Here is a 19,372-nt window from a genome sequence, read left to right as displayed (position 1 = left end):
TTCAAATCAAATTGAATGCAACTCATGGTCCCCACAAAAAGGACATACTAGATCCAAGCTGACAAGAATAGGCATTACACCTGATCTTGTTCTTGGTCCTAGCCAACAGTGATTACTCTTCAAACATTTGTAAAACGCTTTGGGACGACCTGAGATTGCGAAAGGCGCTACCAGAATGCAGGCTTTCTAGGGCACTCATTCCCATTCACCTACCTACAATTCCCAAGTCCTCTTCCCCGAAACCGCTACCTGGAGACAAACCGTAGCTTCGGATTGGAGTGACCGTTGTCAAGCGGCCAACACCCTAATGTTTTTATTTAACAGATCTGACTGGGAACTGATAGAAATAACTGACAATCACAAAATGCAGGAGATTTCAGAAGGTTCAAATCAAGGAGCGGTTATTATTCATGGAAATCTGAGTGAACACGTAAACCTAATTTCCTCCACGGCTATGGAAATGTCGATAGTTTTTTTTTGTCCCGGATCACTATTACATCTCTTTAACATTCTCGTTTAACTCACCTTTCTCCCCTCAGACTAACAAAGCACCAGTCACCATGCAACCTAACTTTGCCCCAACGGAAGCAGCCGGTTGTCCCTTCAAAGATCCCATTGGTCAGTTCTACTGATCCTGCCTCCGGTAGCAGGCGGCGATTGGCGAGAGGGCCCATCAATCAAGCTGTTTCCGGTGATCAGGTTTGGTCCTGGCGGTGGCGGTTTTTTTTTCCGTTGGCTGCTCGCTCGCTCGCGGGCGGCTTTGGAGCGCGAGCGTTGCCGGACGATGGTAACTGCAAAGAAAGCAAAGCAAAGCTAAAAGGCGACGACCAAGAGAGAGAGGGAAGAGGAAAGAAAAGCTGGCTTTGCCTTTCTCTCTAGTTCCTTCCATCCATTCTTTTTTCCATATATTTCTTGGTGCTGACTTGTGGAGTTTCGATGGCGAAGAGGACGACGGCAGTTCTTGCAACCACGGTACTCTTGGTGCAAGGTAATGTGTGGGGACCTCGGGCAGTATTAATAAATAAATAACGCGGTGGGAGTCCGGTTTTTAAAGAAAACGACAAGATGCAAATTTATTAAATCCCCCTCCCCCGTTGGTTCATGATCCCGGGAGTCGGGGTGGGTGGGGTTGAAAAAATAATGCTAGGATTAAACTCTTCCTGGGCTGCTAGGAGACGGCGGAATTCGAGTTTGTGTTAAAAGGAAAATCGTTTCATTAATGAGAGTTGAATTTGCCGGTATATTTAAACAACAAAAAAATTGTGTGAGAAGTTGCTAAAGTGAGCGTAGGACATGCCTCATCTTTTAAAGGACTTCTCCCTCCAGCAACTCGCTATTGATACAGCTTGAAATTGTTCGTAAAAATTGCCCATGTGTGTTTGACCAGGGAAGAAGAACCGAATTGATCGCGAATCTATTTAAATTTCGATGTTTAAGTCGCCACTTTCGGGAAAGGCGAATGTTCTCGCGTGTCGGGAGTATGAAATCTAGATGTCCTTTTTGGTTAAATCTGCTCTTTGTGATCTATGATCTAGATCATGATTACAACCAGATGTCATAAATTGATGCTTGGAAAGTTTTGTTAACGTCCTGTAATATATTGGAGCTTGAAACCATTTAAAGTGCTGTGACTTGCTCTTCGTGGGGTACATTCCAGAGTATGTGGTAACTGAGAAATAAAACACTGTACTCAGCGATTTCATTAGGATAATTTTCCTGACGGATTGAGAAGTCTTGTGGTCGGGGGAGGGGTGATGCCTATTACTGGTTTGAATAGCTCCTGTGTAAAAAGTTGGATTTTTTTTAGTTGCGCTCGCCAGCATTGGCCGCTTCTACATTTAACTTTCAACACTAATTTAGAGATTTAATTTTTCTTTGGTACTTGCCATTTTTGACTAATCTGAGACATTAAATTTGGATGTTCAACTCCAATACATCAATATAGTCGTTATCACAGATAAACACGTGAGAATTCGATCTATTCATGCTTTCAGCTTTTTTTCAATCTTTGCCTTTTCCTGACAATGGTAACTTTATAATATATTAAAAAGTCACAATCTGAAAGGCTCTGATTTTCAGTATCTGCAGTATTTTGCTTTTGCTGGTAACTTTATGCCAGGGTGCAATTTTGAAGGTGAACGGAAAAGTGAAGGGCAGTTATTGAACCTTGTCCAAGTGGCTACCATGTGAGAATTAGTCTTCGTTAACTGGGAGATAGCTCGGAATTGTGTGGAGGGAAAGAAACAAAATCATTTTCCCCTGACCTATTCTCTCTAAAGATTCGTATGATAAGAATCATACTCCTGAATTCTATCAGCGGTGGCAGAACTCTGACCCCTGAGACAGAAGATTAAGGGTTTACCTCCCATTCCGAAGATTTATGCATGAAATCCAGGCTGAGGAATGTCAGACTGTGTGAGATTGCATTATTTTGATTAGACAAACTGAGGTTTCCCCCTCAGGTGGCGCTATTTTGAAGATTATCAGGAGAGGTCTTGGTGCTGTTCTGACCAATATTAACACCGAAATAAATATGAGCACAACATTATTTTATCAGAATTTGATGTATGCACATTTAACTGCTGCACTACATTGCCACAATAGCTATTTTAAAACAACTATATAAATATTTTTATTTAACTGTTATGAAACTTGTCATGGATTTGGATCAGCCAATAGACCCCGAGTTAAGGTACATACGTGCAAATGTTATGGGCAGCAGGGGGATTAATTTAATTGGCACTAATTTTTCTCCCCTCAACTCATCCATAAACAGGAAGGTGTTTTTGGTTTGTTTCTCTTGTTATAAGCGGTGACGTATTCCCCAACACCTTTTGTTTTTGGTGCGATCCAATTTTCTATTCATTACCTCCCCACAGCAAACTCTAGATAGGATGAACTCAAAAGGATGAGTTTATTTGCACAGATTGTGAGAAGTCAAACAAAGAACAATACAGCACAGGAACAGGCCCTTCGGCCCTCCAAGCCCGCGCCGCTCCCTGGTCCAAACTAGACCATTCTTTTGTATCCCTCCATTCCCACTCTGTTCATGTGACTATCTAGATAAGTCTTAAACGTTCCCAGTGTGTCTGCTTCCACCACCTTGCCCGGCAGCGCATTCCAGGCCCCCACCACCCTCTGTGTAAAATACATCCTTCTGATATCCGTGTTAAACCTCCCTCTCTCTCTCTTTCCTCCTCCCCCACCTTGAACCTATGACCCCTCGTGAACGTCACCACCGATCTGGGAAAAAGCTACCCACCGTTCACCCTATCTATGTCTTTCATAATTTTATACACCTCTATTAGGTCACCCCTCATCCTCCTTCTTTCCAGTGAGAACAACCCCAGTTTACCCAATCTCTCCTCATAACTAAGCCCTTCCATACCAGGCAACATCCTGGTAAACCTCCTCTGCACTCTCTCTAAAGCCTCCACGTCCTTCTGGTAGTGTGGCGACCAGAACTGGGTGCAGTATTCCAAATGCGGCCGAACCAACGTTCTATACAACTGCAACATCAGACCCCAACTTTTATACTCTATGCCCTGTCCTATAAAGGCAAGCATGCCATATGCCTTATGCCGTCCTATAAAGGCAAGCATGCCCTACCTTCTCCACCTGTGACGTCACCTTCAAGGATCTGTGGACTTGCACACTCGGGTCCCTCTGCGTATCTACACCCTTTATGGTTCTGCCATTTATCGTATAGCTCCCCCCTACATTAGTTCTACCAAAATGCATCACTTCGCATTTATCTGGATTGAACTCCATCTGCCACTTCTTTGCCCAAATTTCCAGCCTATCTATATCCTTCTGTAGCCTCTGACAATGTTCCTCACTATCTGCAAGTCCAGCCATTTTCGTGTCGTCCGCAAACTTGCTGATCACCCCAGTTACACCTTCCAGATCATTTATATAAATCACAAACAGCAGAGGTCCCAATACAGAGCCCTGCGGAACACCACTAGTCACAGGCCTCCGGCCGGAAAAAGACCCTTCCACTACCACCCTCTGTCTTCTATGACCAAGCCAGTTCTCCACCCATCTAGCCACCTCCCCCTTTATCCCTTGAGATCCAACCTTTTGCACCAGCCTACCATGAGGGACTTTGTCAAACGCTTTACTAAAGTCCATATAGACGACATCCACGGCCCTTCCCTCGTCAACCATTCTAGTCACTTCTTCAAAAAACTCCGCCAGGTTAGTGAGGCATGACCTCCCTCTCTCAAAACCATGCTGACTATCGTTCATGAGTTTATTCCTTTCTAAATGCACATACATCCTATCTCTAAGAATCCTCTCCAACAACTTCCGTACCACAGACGTCAAGCTCACCGGCCTATAATTTCCCGGGTTATCCTTCCCACCCTTCTTAAATAACGGGACCACATTAGCTATTCTCCAATCCTCTGGGACCTCACCTGTGTCCAGTGACGAGACAAAGATTTGCGTCAGAGGCCCAGCGATTTCATCTCTCGTCTCCCTGAGCAGCCTTGGATAGACTCCATCAGGCCTTGGGGATTTGTCAGTCTTTATATTCTCTAACAAACCTAACACTTCCTCCCTTGTAATGGAGATTTTCTCCAACGGTTCAACACTCCCCTCCGAGACACTCCCAATCAACACATCCCTCTCCTTTGTGAATACTGATGCAAAGTATTCATTTAGGATCTCCCCTACTTCTTTGGGGTCTAAGCATAATTCCCCACTTTTGTCCCTGAGGGGTCCGATTTTTTCCCTGACAACCCTTTTGTTCCTAACGTATGAATAAAAGACGGTTTGCAATTTCCCCCCATTTGCAATCATACAGTCAAAGAGAGATAGCAAAAAGGAAGTTTTCAGTGCTGGGACTGTAGGCCAGACCAGGTAAAGACAGCAGATTTCCTTCCCTAAAGGATATTAGTGAACCAGATGTTTTTTCGATAATGGTTTCATGGTCATCAGATTCTTAATTCCAGATATTTTTTATGGAATTCAAATTCCACCATCTGCCATGATGAGATTTGAATCTGGGCCCCCAGACAATTAATTGCGTTTCTGGATTCGCAAGTCCAGCAATAATACTACTCTGCCATTGCCTCCCCTAAAATATTGGTTCATGTGAGTTCTAGAGTCCAGAATCAACATCATTGAGGCATTCCTTCACTGAGGTCGGCGGGCTGTAAACTGATGAATGCAGAGATGAGTAGTCTTGTAGGCAATGCTCCATCTTTCCAGCAGAAACAGATGGGGCCAGGTGTCCAACCTGGGCCAGGGCTCCTGGCCTGAGAGACTTCCAGTCAGATGATTAAAAAAAAAGCATTCTGAGAGTTTGCAGTTTAGCAGTGTAATACTGGTTCCACAAGCTGCAGACCTATCTCAAATAGCTCCCACCTCTCCACACTGTCTTTGACAAAGAACGTGTCTCCCTTGTCTGGGTCCTCAAGATTTTTAAATGTCTCAACCATTTAAGAATTGAAAGGAATGTTTCAGGGCCTTTTGCCGTAGCAGATTCCTGTTGGCCAACGTGGCTTATGCAATGCAGATTGCCTTTGTATAGCATTCTTTGAGTTTGTTCAGTGCAGCCCTTGGGGTCATTAGTGGCTTTTTAAGGCTAACAATATGTAAGTTTTCCCAATGTTGCCAGGTAGCTTCTTTTGTTTGGGATCACAGATCCTTTAGGGAAGGAAATCTGCTGCCCTTATCTGGTCTGGTCTACATGTGACTCCAGAGCCACAGCAATGTGATTGACTCTCAACTGCTCTCGGGCAACTAGGGATGAGCAATAAATGCTGGCCCAGCCAGCGATGCCCAAGTCCCATGAATAAATTAACATAGATTCAGTCATTTTTGGTCTTTGTCCTGTTTGCAATTTTTAGAGATAGCAATGAGCTTATCAAATATGAGGTCTTAGTCCCTCACACAAGTCAAGTCTCCTTGAAAAATAATCTTTGTTTTTCCTCTGGTGCCCTGCTCATCTCCTCACTTCATCCCACTAATGGTGGCTGTACCTTCAGTTGCTCAGGCTCCGCACTTTGCAGATTGCTTCTCCTAAACACTGCTACCGCCACCTCCCATTCTTCAGCATAAGTGGATTTATATATTTTTTAGGAAAACCTTTTTATAAGGTCCCACAAAGGAGACTGAGAAGGTTGAAAGACATGAAATTCGGAGAAACTTGATGAGAAGGATCCAAAACTGGCTTAGTAGTAGGACACAAGGTGGTGGTAGAAGGTTGATTGAGTGAATGGAGGCCGGTATCCAGTTGCATACCACAAGCTTAAGTGCTGGGTGCCTTATTGTTTGTTAAATACACAAATTATATAGCTGATAATGTGGGAGGAATGATGAGCAAGTTTTCAGATGATACCAAGATTGGTAGGGTGGTTAATAGTGAAGAGGATGGTTGTAGGTTACAGGAAGATAAACTTGGGTTGGTCAGATGAGCAAAGCAGTGTTAGATGGTATTTAATCCTGATAAGTATGAGATAATGCGCTTTGGAAGAAGTAACAAGGCAAGAAAGTATTTAATGAATGGCAGGACACTAGGAAGCTGAGGAACAGATGAATCTTGGAGTCTTTTCACAGATCCCTGAAGGATAGTTAAGATGATATATGGGACACTTGCTTTTATCAGTCATGGCGTTGAGTATAAGAACAAGATGGTTATGTTGCAGCTGAACGGTTAGGCCACAGCTGGAATACTGTGTGCAGTTCTGGTCACCTCAGTATAGGAAGAATGTGATTGCACCAAAGAGGATACAGTAGAGATCACCAGGATGTTGCCTAGGATGGAGCATTTGAGCTACAAGGAGAGACTGGATAGATTTGTTTTCCTTAGAGCAGAGAAGGCTGTGGGGGAGGGGGGCGGGGGTGGGAGACATGATTGAGTGCTATGGACAAGGTGAATAGGAAGCAGCTGTTCCCCTTGGTTGAAGGGTCAGTTATGAGGAAGGCATAGTTCAAGGGTGAGGAGTAGGAGATTCAGAGGGGATTTGAGGAAACAAAATCTCACAGGGTGGTGGGAATCTGGAATGCACTGCCTGGGAAGGTTTTTTAGGCCAGACAACTGACAACCTTCAAAAAAATATTTGCATGAGCACTTGTCCCATATCCTTGAATGATATGATATCTCAAGTGCTGGAAAATGGATTAGCATGACTTTAACATAGAAACAAAGAAGATAGGAGCAGGAGGAGGCCATTTGGCCCTTCGAGCCTGCTCCGCCATTTGGCCCTTCGAGCCTGCTCCGCCATTCATTACGATCGTGGTTGATCACCCAACTCGATAGCCTAATCCTGCTTTTTCCCCATAACCTTTGGCCCAAGTGCTATATCCAGCAGCCACTTGAATGCATTCAATGTTTTGGCATCAACTACTTCCTGTGGTAATGAATTCCACAGGCTCACCACTCTTTGGGTGAAGAAATGTCTCCTCAAATCTGTCTACCCTGAATCCTCAGACTGTGACCCCTGGTTCTGGATTCCCCCACCATCGGGAACATCCTCCCTGCATCTACCCTGTCTAGACCTGTTAGAATTTTATAAGTCTCTGAGATCCCCCCTCATTCGCCTGAACTCCAGCGAAAACAATCCTAACCTAGTCAATCTCTCCTCGTACATCAGTCCCACCATCCCCGGAATCAGCCTGATAAACCTTCGCTGCACTCCCTCGAGAACAAGAACATCCTTCCTCAGAAAAGGAGACCAAAACTGTACACAATACTCTAGGTGTGGCCTCACCAAGGCCCTGTATGGTTGCAACAACACATCCCTGCTCCTGTACTCAAAACCTCTCACAATGAAGCTTAACATACCATCTGCCTTCTTTACCGCCTGCTGCACCTGCATGCTTACCTTCAGTGACTGATGCACAAGGACACCCAGGTCCTGCTGCACACTGCCCTCTCCCAATTTGCAGCCATTCAGATACAAAGAAAATTACAGCACAGGAACAGGCCCTTCGGCCTCCAAGCCTGCACTGACCATGCTGCCTGATTGTTTTTGCTTCCAAAGTGAATAACCTCACACTTATCCAAATTATACTGCATCTGCCACTGATTAGCCCACTCACCCAACCTGTCCAGATCATTCTGAAGGATCTCGGTATCCACGTCACAGTTCGCCGCCCACCCAACCTGGTGCCATTTGCAAACTTTGAGATGTTATATTTTGTTCCCTCATCATTAATATATATTGTGACTAGCTGGAGTCCTAGCACCGATCCCTGTGGCACCCCACTAGTTACTGCCTACCAATTTGAAAACCACCCATTAATTCCTACTCTTTGTTTCCCCTCTGCCAACCAGTTTTCTATCCATTTCAATACACTTCCTCAATCCCATGAGCTTTAATCTTGCACGATAATCTCTTGTGCGGACTTTGTCAAATGCTTTCTGAAAGTCCACATCTACTGTTCCCCCTTGTCAACTCTACTAGTTACATCTTCAAAGAATTAGAAGTAGTTATTGCAGACTCGATGGACTAAAGGGTCTTTTCTGCGCTGTATGACTCTGACTCAAGAGAATTTACAATGAAGAAGGAGGCCACTCTTATCTATGCTGCTCAGTGCGTCAGCTTTAGCTCATCGGTTACTTCACAGCATCAACTTAATTGTAAGTTCGAACCTGTTTCACCGTGGGCGCTGCCTGACGTTTTTCAACAATTCCAATGCACTCATGTTATCCGGTGTGGAGAGGGGAGGGGAGGGATGGCGACCTCCTCGTGAACCTGCTCCTGGGCCTGGCGAAATGCACCATTTACCGGTCCAGGCTGCGGGCGATCCATCCTGACTGTCTGCCCCTCTACCGCGGCTACGTTCGCGGCCAGGTGTCCCTGGAGAGGGAGCATGCGGTGTCCACGGGCGCGGTTGACGCTTTCCGCGCCCGCTGGGCACTGCAGGGGTTGGGGTGCATTATTGACCCTAATAATCACATTTTAATTTGATGTTTTTAAGTTTCCTTTGTACTTTGATTTCTGTTCGGGCTGTTCCCCCTCCTTTTTGGGGAGCTGCCCCTTTTACTTTGTCCTGATTTAATCTGAGTTTGTTTACTTGGTTTGGTTTGACCTAAAAAGAGGACAAAAAAACTTGCCAACGTAATCCCAGCTCTTGCTCAGTTGTCCCATGGGTTACAGAATTTTAAATGCCTATCCCAAGCGTTCAAGTAGTTTGAGTTTCTGCCACGACCACCTTTGTATAGGCAGTAAATTCCAGGCCCCACCTTCCTGTGGATGAAAGAATTTCTTCTCAAGTCCCCTCTAATTTTCAACACATTATAGAGTCATAGAGGTTTAAAGCATGGAAAAGGGCCTTTCGGCCCAACTTGTCCATGCTGCCCTTTTTTTAAAAACCCCTAAGCTAATCCCAGTTGCCCGCATTTGGCCCATATCCCTCCATACCCATCTTATCCATAATTCTTTAATACCCACATTCTTTAAAAATTGCCCCCCTAGTTATTGATCTTTCTAACATCCATGCAGAGTGTGATTGCATCCTTTCTGTATTACAGTAACTAGAACTGTGCACAGTACTTTAGCTGTGGCCTAACATGTGTTTTATATAGTTGTGGTATAATCTTCCTTGTGTTCTATACCTAAGGCCCTCCTTAAAAACCCACATCTTTGACCAAGCTTTGATTACTCATTACTCCTTCCCTAACTGTGTATTTCTGTCTCATTTAACATCCGTGAAAGTTTTTTGCATGCTATTTTGTGAAAGAAATTTGGAAGGCATTTAGAAAGCCGTTTTTATAATGTTACCACATCCCAAAATGCTTTAAAGCCAAATAAGTACTTTCTTGGCACATTACGACCATTTTATGAAACAGCAGCCAATTTACCCATGGCAAGGTCCAACAAACAGCAAAGTGATGATCAGATAATCATGTTAACAAGCTTTTTCAGGAAGTGAGAAATGCAAGAATGTTTCACACAAATGCATTTTGGTGTCAGATCTCGTAAGGTTATTCTTTGGCTACCTTTAAATCTCATTAAACCTTTAGTGATGGATATGTTAAATGGCACTGAGTGTGAAGAAGTGAACACCTGGAATGTGTTTCCAGTTTGGTGCACAGTGACCATGAATGTATACAGTGGAATGGGTTGCATGCAAATTTTAAGTGGGGCTGAAGGCTTTGTACATGAGCAGGAAGACCAATTGCATTTCTGACTTGTTAAATGTTGTTGTTCCTGCTGTTGATGCTTTCCTTGGGAAAGGTTGAAGGACTAGTGTCCTCAAAACTGAATTGCTTCCAGTGGTCATGTTGAATTTATTGTGTATTTTAAATTACTGCAATTGGTAACTGATGAGCTCAGTGCATTCTATGCCTGTTTTGAGCAAGAGGTCAGCGAGAGCATGCCCTCCATCCCGGAAGCCTTGGGCGAACCTGTATCCGAGGTCACCATTGCAGATGTCAGAGCAGTCTTCTCGAAGGTCAACCCACGAAAAGCGACTGGCCTGGATGGGGAACCTGGACCAGTATTCAGATCCTGTGCGGAACAGCTGGTGGAGGTATTCACAGATATCTTTAACCTTTCTTTACATCAATCTAAGGTCCCTATCTGCTTCAAGAAGATGACCATCATCTGGTAGCAAAGAAAAGCAAGGCAGCATGGTTTAATGGCTATCATCCAGTGGGTTTGACATCCATGATTATGAAATGCTTCGAAAGGTTAGTCATGACACAAATCAATTCCTGCCTCCCAGATTGTCTGGATCCACTTCAGTTGGCCTACCTCCACAGCAGAGTCCTGCACTCAACCCTGGAATACCTAGATAGCAAAGCCACCTGTCGGATTCCTATTTATCGACAACAGCTCAGCCTTCAACACCATTTTTCCGATGAAACTCATCTCCAAACTCTGGCCTGGGCTCCTCCCTCTGCAACTGAATCCTGAACTTCCTAACCCACAGACCACAATCAGTAAGGATAGGCAACAACATCTCCTCCACAATCATCCTCAGCACCAGTGCCCCATAAGGCTGTGTCCTCAGCCCCTTGGTACACTCTTTATACATCTATGACTGTGTGGCCAAATTCCTCTCGAACTCGATTTTCAAGTTTGCTGATGATGACACCATCGTGGGTCAGATCTCAAGCAATGATGAGACGGAGTACAGGAAAGAGATATAGAACTGGTGAACTAGTGCGGCAACAATAATCTCTTCCTCAATGCCAACAAAATGAAGGAGATTGTCATCGACTTCTGGAAGCGTAGTGGAGAACATGCCCCTGTCTACATCAATGGGGTGAAGTAGAAATGGTCGAGAGCTCCAAGTTTTTCGGTGTCCAGATCCCCTGGAGTTCAGTTCATTTGTCGATGTTTGGACCAAGACTATAATGAGGTGAACAGCTGAGTGGCCCTGGCAGAACTGAAACAGAGCATTGGTGAGTAAGTGCTGCTTGATAGCACTGACCACAACCCCTTCCATCAGTTTGCTGATGATTGAGGGGAGACTGATGAGGCGATGATTGGATTTGGCTACGGCATACCTGGGTAGATTCCAGTATTTATGGTGTACTAGAACAGTTTGGTTAAGAGATGTGGCTAACTCTGGGACATAAGTCTCTTTAGGGATGCACACTGACTTGTGTTTCCAGGATCTGCTCTTTCAATTAAACTTGGGAACTGTCAATGATCTAAATGCAAATGCCATGAAGCAAGAGTTGAGATCAACTTTTGTTTCTTGAACTTTATTTCAGGCGCAGTATAGCTTCATCCTATTCTGCAACCATGTTTGAAAAGCTCTTAATTGATCGATTTCCTGACAAGTTCAACTTTCTTTTAATTCTGAATTTCCACTTCTTGCATGATCATACAGTTGGGTTTCCTTTAGGTTGGCTGCAGTCTTTCAGGTTGCATCATTTTGTACATGAGTGGACTGACTTTGGCTTGATCAGTGCATAGTTACAGTACATCTTGACGTTGCTATCGGGAAATGTACTATCAGTGCAGAGCTTTTACTAGTCGAAAAAGGTTGTGGGGTGCCTGGACTAAGTTTGTGGTTGGCTGTGATCCAATTCTGTTTCTTTAGAACATAGACATAGAACATTACAGCACAGAACAGGCCCTTCGGCCCACGATGTTGTGCCGACCTTCATCTGAAACCAAGATCAAGCTATCCCACTCCCTACCATCCTGGTGTGCTCCATGTGCCTATCCAATAACCGCTTAAATGTTCCTAAAGTGTCTGACTCCACTATCACTGCAGGCAGTCCATTCCACACCCCAACCACTCTCTGCGTGAAGAACCTACCTCTGATATCCTTCCTATATCTCCCACCATGAACCCTATAGTTATGCCCCCTTGTAATAGCTCCATCCACCCGAGGAAATAGTCTTTGAACGTTCACTCGATCTATCCCCTTCATCATTTTATAAACCTCTATTAAGTCTCCCCTCAATCTCCTCCGCTCCAGAGAGAACAGCCCCAGCTCCCTCAACCTTTCCTCATAAGACCGACCCTCCAAACCAGGCAGCATCCTGGTAAATCTCCTCTGCACTCTTTCCAGCGCTTCCACATCCTTCTTATAGTGAGGTGACCAGAACTGCACGCAATATTCCAAATGCGGTCTCACCAAGGTCCTGTACAGTTGCAGCATAACCCCACGGCTCTTAAACTCCAACCCCCTGTTAATAAAAGCTAACACACTATATGCCTTCTTCACAGCTCTATCCACTTGAGTGGCAACCTTGAGAGATCTGTGGATATGGACCCCAAGATCTCTCTGTTCCTCCACAGTCTTCAGAACCCTACCTTTGACCCTGTAATCCACATTTAAATTAGTCCTACCAAAATGAATCACAAAATGAATCACAAGTTACATTGTTGGAGAAAGCTATTGGTTTGTTGCTAGTGAAACATTAGTTGTATTTACTTGGGTCACCTATATGTGATCATTTTGATCAGTACTGAGATGAGCTTTTTTGAAAACGGTTGTTTTGAGCCTTTTTAAAGAGTGCTTAGTTGGAGATTCTTACCCAATCTAGCTGTCTGCCGGTCATTGAAATACTGAATTCAAATATTCTTCCTGTGATAACAGCAAAAGCTCAGTTATATCTATATTTAGTTGATTCTGAGAAGGTTGTGGTTTGTTACATGTGGCTAATTTGCCATTCTGAAACTGTAGACCGCCGTTGAATTATGTGAAACCAGGTAAATATGTCTGGTTTTGAAAATTGCAAGTTGAGTCTGTGGTTAATTGGGTGATAACTTTGTAGTAGTTGTTCTATTCCATGTAGTCTTGAATAACCAGACTAATGTTCTGCTGCAGTACAGAGTTTGAATCCAATGGTGGCAGCTGTTAAATTCCTGAAAACCAGTTGGTGAAGGATGAAACTAGAGCCCATCTTTAATCAGTTTAGATTTATACAGGGTGAAATCGAACAAGTATATGTCTCAGCCCTCACCCAGTGTTACTCAGTGTTTCTTTATACTCTTGACACAGCATTAAGCAGATGAACTAATTAACAGCCCCTGAAAGAGCAAGTATCTCTGTGTTCCAGTAACAACCCAATCATGTTCTCCTGCATATCGTTAACCACAATTGATATGCAATAAACAAGCTGATGCAGTGTAATCATTTTATAATGGGAGGATAATTTTTTAGTATCTTACTCAGCCAAGCTACGCTTTGCAGGTTTAATGGGTCAATTAATCTTTTTTAGTTTTTGTTCATGATGGTATAAACTTATACAACATTCTTGGATAACCATGTTATCCTATATTTGATAGTGCAGGCCTATTAAAAAGATTTTCATGACTTTTGCTGTGTCATGTAATCTAGGAAGGCCTAAACCTGAGTTATATAGCTTTTTGGCTTTCTCGGTAATGGTGATGATGGTGAATCGCAAGCAATAGTGAATGGCAATTTTCTCTTGAATTGATGTTGTAAAATTGTAAGAATTCTTTATAAAATACCTAGCTATAAATATAACTACTTTTGTGATTAAAAGTATAAAGAGCACAAACAGGACACAGGTTTATACTTCATATGAATCTCCTCTTGCCCCTTTTAATTTATTTATTAGTGTCACAAGTAGACTTGCGTTAACACTGCAATAAAATTACTCTGAAAATCCCCTAGTTGCCACACTCTGGCGTCTGTTTGGGTACACTGAGAGAATTTAGCATGGCCAATGCATCTAACCACCACATGTTTGACTGTGGAGGAAACCCACGCAGACATGGGGAGAACGTTTGCCCTTTGCTTGCAAATCACATCAACATAACCTTCTGTTACTTTTTCTTTCATGTTTATCTGGCTTCCACTTGAATGTATCTGCTCTAGATATAGGAGCAATAGCTGTCTGTTGTAAGGAATTCTATGTTCTAACCTTCTGAGTACAGACGTTTCTCCTGAATTCTGAATTTTTTTATTAGTGTCTTTATATGGTCCCTAGTTTTGGGTGCACCCACAATGGAAACATCTTTTAACCTACCTTAATGTTTTATAATTTTGAAGACCTCTTATCAGGCCATCCATCAGCCTTTATCTAGAAAGGAGAGCTTCAGCATTCGAGTAAATCTTTTGCATCTTCTCCAGTGCCTTTGTGTCCTCTGTGTAGATAAGAACTGTTCACCATTCTGTGAGATCTAATTGGGATTCTGTACACTGTTATTCAAATCTGTCACTCCTGAAATGAACGCAAAATTATTCTTTTAACCTGTGCTGTTATTTGTCACCTGTTAACCTATAGTTCTGTTTCTCTGCCCTGTGCATGAGAGTGACATATAATGGGGGGGGGGTTAGAGCACTGGAAGGATGGCATGGGATGCTGGAAAGACTGAGCAGATCTGGCAGCATCTGCGGAGAGAGAAAAACACAGTTAACATTTCAAGTCTGTATGGCTCTTCTGTTTCTCTCCATGAAAGCTGCCAGACTTGCTGGGTTTTTCCAGCTCTTTCTGTTATTTCTATTCTTGAACTGTCTCATTTGCCCCCGCTGCATTTCTCACTTGTCCACTATACGTTTTAATATTCGTAATGATTCTCACTCTTGCTGATGTATGTCTTTTTTTCACATTTCACTGCTTCTTTCTAATCTTTCACTCCTTTTGTTATCTACGGAACTTTGGATTTTGCTGCTCTCCTTTCCGTTTTGTGGAGATGTACCTAAACTGTAGCTGAGTCACCATCTCTTTTTAATGACCACTCATTGCTGAATTACATTGCTGCCTATCAGTATTTAGGTCCATTTTACTTGGGTCAAGATCCCTTTTCACCTGTCTTTGTAGCATCAATGCCTTTCTCTTGTCAAAGCCTATCCCTCAGGCATGCCCCTTTCCCAGTTTAGTGGGGGAACTGTGTTGATTAAAGTATCCTTCTGTAGCATCTCCCTCCCCGTGCTTGATTCTATTCTTACCTATTCAGTTGTAACCAGAGAATTTGCAACTGTTGACTTCTTTATCACATCCATACTGATATAGAATCCCTACAGTGCAGAAGGAGGCCATTTGGCCCATCGAATCTGCACTGACTCTTCAAAAGAGCATCTTACCGAGGCTCTATCTGTGTAGCTCCACATATTTACCCCACTAATCCCCCTAGCCTACACTTCTTGAGACACTAAGGGACAATTTTGTATGGCCAATCCACCCCTTGCTGTTCTCCTGAAGAATTCGTACTTGGTCCCATCTTGTTCCTCAGCCATATGCTGTATCTCAAAATATAACCTCATCATTACTGGTACTGGTCCTCACACTGGCCAATATCACTGATCATCAGATAATTTGGCAACGTAATTGACCACCAGCTGAACTTCTGATCTCATATCCTCTCCCTTTGGAAGACTTTGTCCTTTTGTCACTTCTTCCCTCTCTTATCTATCTCAGCCTATCCACTGAAATCCAGATCTATGCCTTTACAAACATGCACCAAGCTCTGCTGACATTATGCAGTCAACCCTTACTATAAAATTGTCATTCTCATTCAAATCTTCTCGTGGTCTTTGCCCTCAAACGCAGGTCAACTGACACCATGGACATAGAACATAGAAAGCCACAGCACAAACAGGCCCTTCGGCCCACAAGTTGCGCCGATCACATCCCCACCTCTAGGCCTATCTATAGCCCTCAATCCCATTAAATCCCATGTACTCATCCAGAAGTCTCTTAAAAGACCCCAACGAGTTTGCCACCACCACCACCGACGTCAGCCGATTCCACTCACCCACCACCCTCTGAGTGAAAAACTTACCCCTGACATCTCCTCTGTACCTACCCCCCAGCACCTTAAACCTGTGTCCTCTCGTAGCAACCATTTCAGCCCTTGGAAATAGCCTCTGAGAGTCTACCCTATCCAGACCTCTCAACATCTTGTAAACCTCTATCAGGTCACCTCTCATCCTTCGTCTCTCCAGGGAGAAGAGACCAAGCTCCCTCAACCTATCCTCATAAGGCATGCCCCCCAATCCAGGCAACATCCTTGTAAATCTCCTCTGCACCCTTTCAATGGCTTCAACATCTTTCCTGTAATGAGGTGACCAGAACTGCGCGCAGTACTCCAAGTGGGGTCTAATCAGGGTCCTATAAAGCTGCAGCATTATCTCCCGACTCCTAAACTCAATCCCTCGATTAATGAAGGCCAGTACGCCGTACGCCTTCTTGACCGCATCCTCCACCTGCGAGGCCGATTTAAGAGTCCTATGGACCCGGACCCCAAGGTCCTTCTGATCCTCTACACTGCTAAGAATGGTACCCTTCATATTATACTGCTGCTTCATCCCATTGGATCTGCCAAAATGGATCACCACACACTTATCCGGGTTGAAGTCCATCTGCCACTTCTCCGCCCAGTCTTGCATTCTATCTATGTCTCGCTGCAACTTCTGACATCCCTCCAAACTATCCACAACACCACCTACCTTGGTGTCGTCAGCAAACTTACCAACCCATCCCTCCACTTCCTCATCCAGGTCATTTATGAAAATGACAAACAGCAAGGGTCCCAGAACAGATCCCTGGGGCACTCCACTGGTCACTGACCTCCATGCAGAGAAAGACCCCTCCACAGCCACTCTCTGCCTTCTGCAGGCAAGCCAGTTCTGGATCCACAAGGCAACAGCCCCTTGGATCCCATGCCCTCTCACTTTCTCAAGAAGTCTTGCATGGGGGACCTTATCGAACGCCTTGCTGAAGTCCATATAGACCACATCCACCGCTCTTCCTTCGTCAATGTGTTTGGTCACATTTTCAAAGAACTCAACCAGGCTCGTAAGGCACGACCTGCCCTTGACAAAGCCGTGCTGACTACTTTTGATCATACTAAACTTCTCTAGATGATCATAAATCCTGTCTCTCAGGATCCTCTCCATCAACTTACCAACCACTGAGGTTAGACTCACCGGTCGGTAATTTCCCGGGCTGTCCCTGTTCCCTTTCTTGAATATAGGGACCACATCTGCAATCCTCCAATCCTCCGGAACCTCTCCCGTCTCCATCGACAAAGACACTCAAACTCTCAAAATTATTGTACAACAAATCTCCTTTTATTGTACTGCATCAAGTTACCACAAATTACATCAGGCATCAAACTTCGTTATACACGAAATATTAACCTTTGACTTCATTACACACAAAGTAACTAACCTTTGATCTACTCTGTTATACACACAAGTATTCAAAAGGTATCAAAACTTCACAAAACATCCAAACTCATGAATTGGACTTGAGATAGTACCCATGGCGAGGTAAACTGATCAGATTCCCTGCTAAAGGGTTTTGTTCCAATGTCTAAGTCCCAGACCCGAAGTCTTGCTTCTACATTAATCCCAGGTTATTGCTGCCAATGTCTTTGTTTCTCCTCCTTTATAGGGATTCTGTTGGCACTGATCATGCTCCCAGTCATGTACTCCAAGGACAGGTACTAATTGATTACTGTCTTTTTGGTCATGAATACCAAGAGTCGTGCCTCTGTCAAGAGGTCGTAATTCTCTTGGGGACATGACAGAGATCACGGTCTGTTCAAGGCGTAGCAACAGCCATTGTCTAATAAATTCCTGTGTTTATTCCAGAGCTGCATATCCTGTTCTTTGTTGCTCCCACGTTCCTTAGCCTGATAGAGTTAGTGCTTTTAACCATCAGGCTTTACAGGTGTCTTTGTTTTGCTGGTGTCCTTGTGAATATCCATCAGGCTACGCTTGATTGGTGTCTCAGTAGATTTTAATATTGACTCCCTCCCTACCCAAATGACATTCACTGTGGCTTCTGACTAACATAGAGGGTAATGTTTTGTTCTGGGAGTATGATTGTTGTGTTTTTTGGGAGATGGGTCTGGTTGCAGTTTGGACCGAATGTGGTTTGCAACTCAGAAACCCTGGGAGCTGTTCACAGGTTTAGGAATTGGTTTTAACTGTAGATAAATGGGGGCATCTGATTGAGAAACTGATGAGCAACTTTGAAGTAAATGCAATTCACAATGTTTATCTTGAAAGGGCAGAGTTGATTGTTTGGAGGGTTGGGGGGCAGTGGTGGAAAACCTGAGCAATGGGTGACTAATTTTTGGACCAGTGTGTCTGTCATTAACTCCATCATTGAAGCGAAAAGCTAGAAATTCTGGGAACGCACGTTGTAAAACTCAATTGGGAATGAAAACTATTATGGTTTCACAGAGTTAAGGAATTAACTTCAGCCACTCTTTGGTAGCAAGTTCTACATTTTTACCACTCTCTGAAGTATGTTCTGAGTTCCCAATTGGGTTTCTCCAGACCTCTAATAGGTCATTCTTCAGCTTTTTAAAAAAAAAGAAACCAGACCAGCCTGTCAATCCTTTTCTGATATACCCAGGCACCCCTGTTTTCACTGATCATTGGGATGAAATGAGACTGAAGTCTAAGAATAAGAGATGAGCCATTCAGGACTGGGATGAGGAAGAATTTCTTCATTCAGAGTTGTGACCCTGTAGAATTCTCTACCACAGAAACGTGTTGAGGCCAGTTTGTTAAATATGTTCAAGAGGGAGCTGAACGTGGCCGTTGTGGCTAAAGGGATCAAGGGGTATGGAGAGAAAGTGGGAGTGGGATACTGAAAGTGCATGATCAGCCATGGTCATATTGAATGGTGGTGCAGGCTCGAGAGGCGGAATAGTCTACTCCAAACGACTTGAACATCTTCTTCCCTGCTGCCATCAGACTTTTGAATGGATCTACCTCACATTGAGTTACACCCTAGCTATGACTATAACACTACATTCTGCACACTCTTGTTTCCTTCTCTATGAACAGTATGCTTTGTCTGTATAGCACGCAAGAAACAATATTTTTCATTATGCTAATACATGTGACAATAATAAATCAAATCAAATCCTGCACCTATTTTCTCTGTTTCTATAAGTATTGCTTTTTAATCAATGTTTTTGAAATGGAAAGAAAAGGCATACAATGTTGTGAGGGTGA

General features: G+C 43.7%; 1 protein-coding gene across 2 annotated transcripts in view; it reads left to right on the top strand.

The window, feature by feature from the left end:
- Positions 1 to 688: 688 nt before the first annotated feature.
- Positions 689 to 19,372, top strand: part of ptk7b (protein tyrosine kinase 7b) — a 362,591-nt gene continuing 343,907 nt past the window's right edge. Inside the window, exon 1 of one of the 2 annotated variants that reach the window (XM_078212160.1) lies at positions 689 to 988. In XM_078212160.1, coding sequence (XP_078068286.1) covers positions 937 to 988 — 52 coding nt within the window. In that variant the 5' untranslated portion in view covers positions 689 to 936. The remainder of the gene's footprint in view (positions 989 to 19,372) is intronic. The other variant, XM_078212161.1, reaches the window with a different exon arrangement.

This window comes from Mustelus asterias, chromosome 5 (assembly GCF_964213995.1).
Source record: "Mustelus asterias chromosome 5, sMusAst1.hap1.1, whole genome shotgun sequence".
Lineage (NCBI taxonomy): Eukaryota > Metazoa > Chordata > Chondrichthyes > Carcharhiniformes > Triakidae > Mustelus > Mustelus asterias.
Note: the sequence above shows the minus strand (reverse complement) of the source record. Positions and strands in the feature narration are given on the sequence as shown.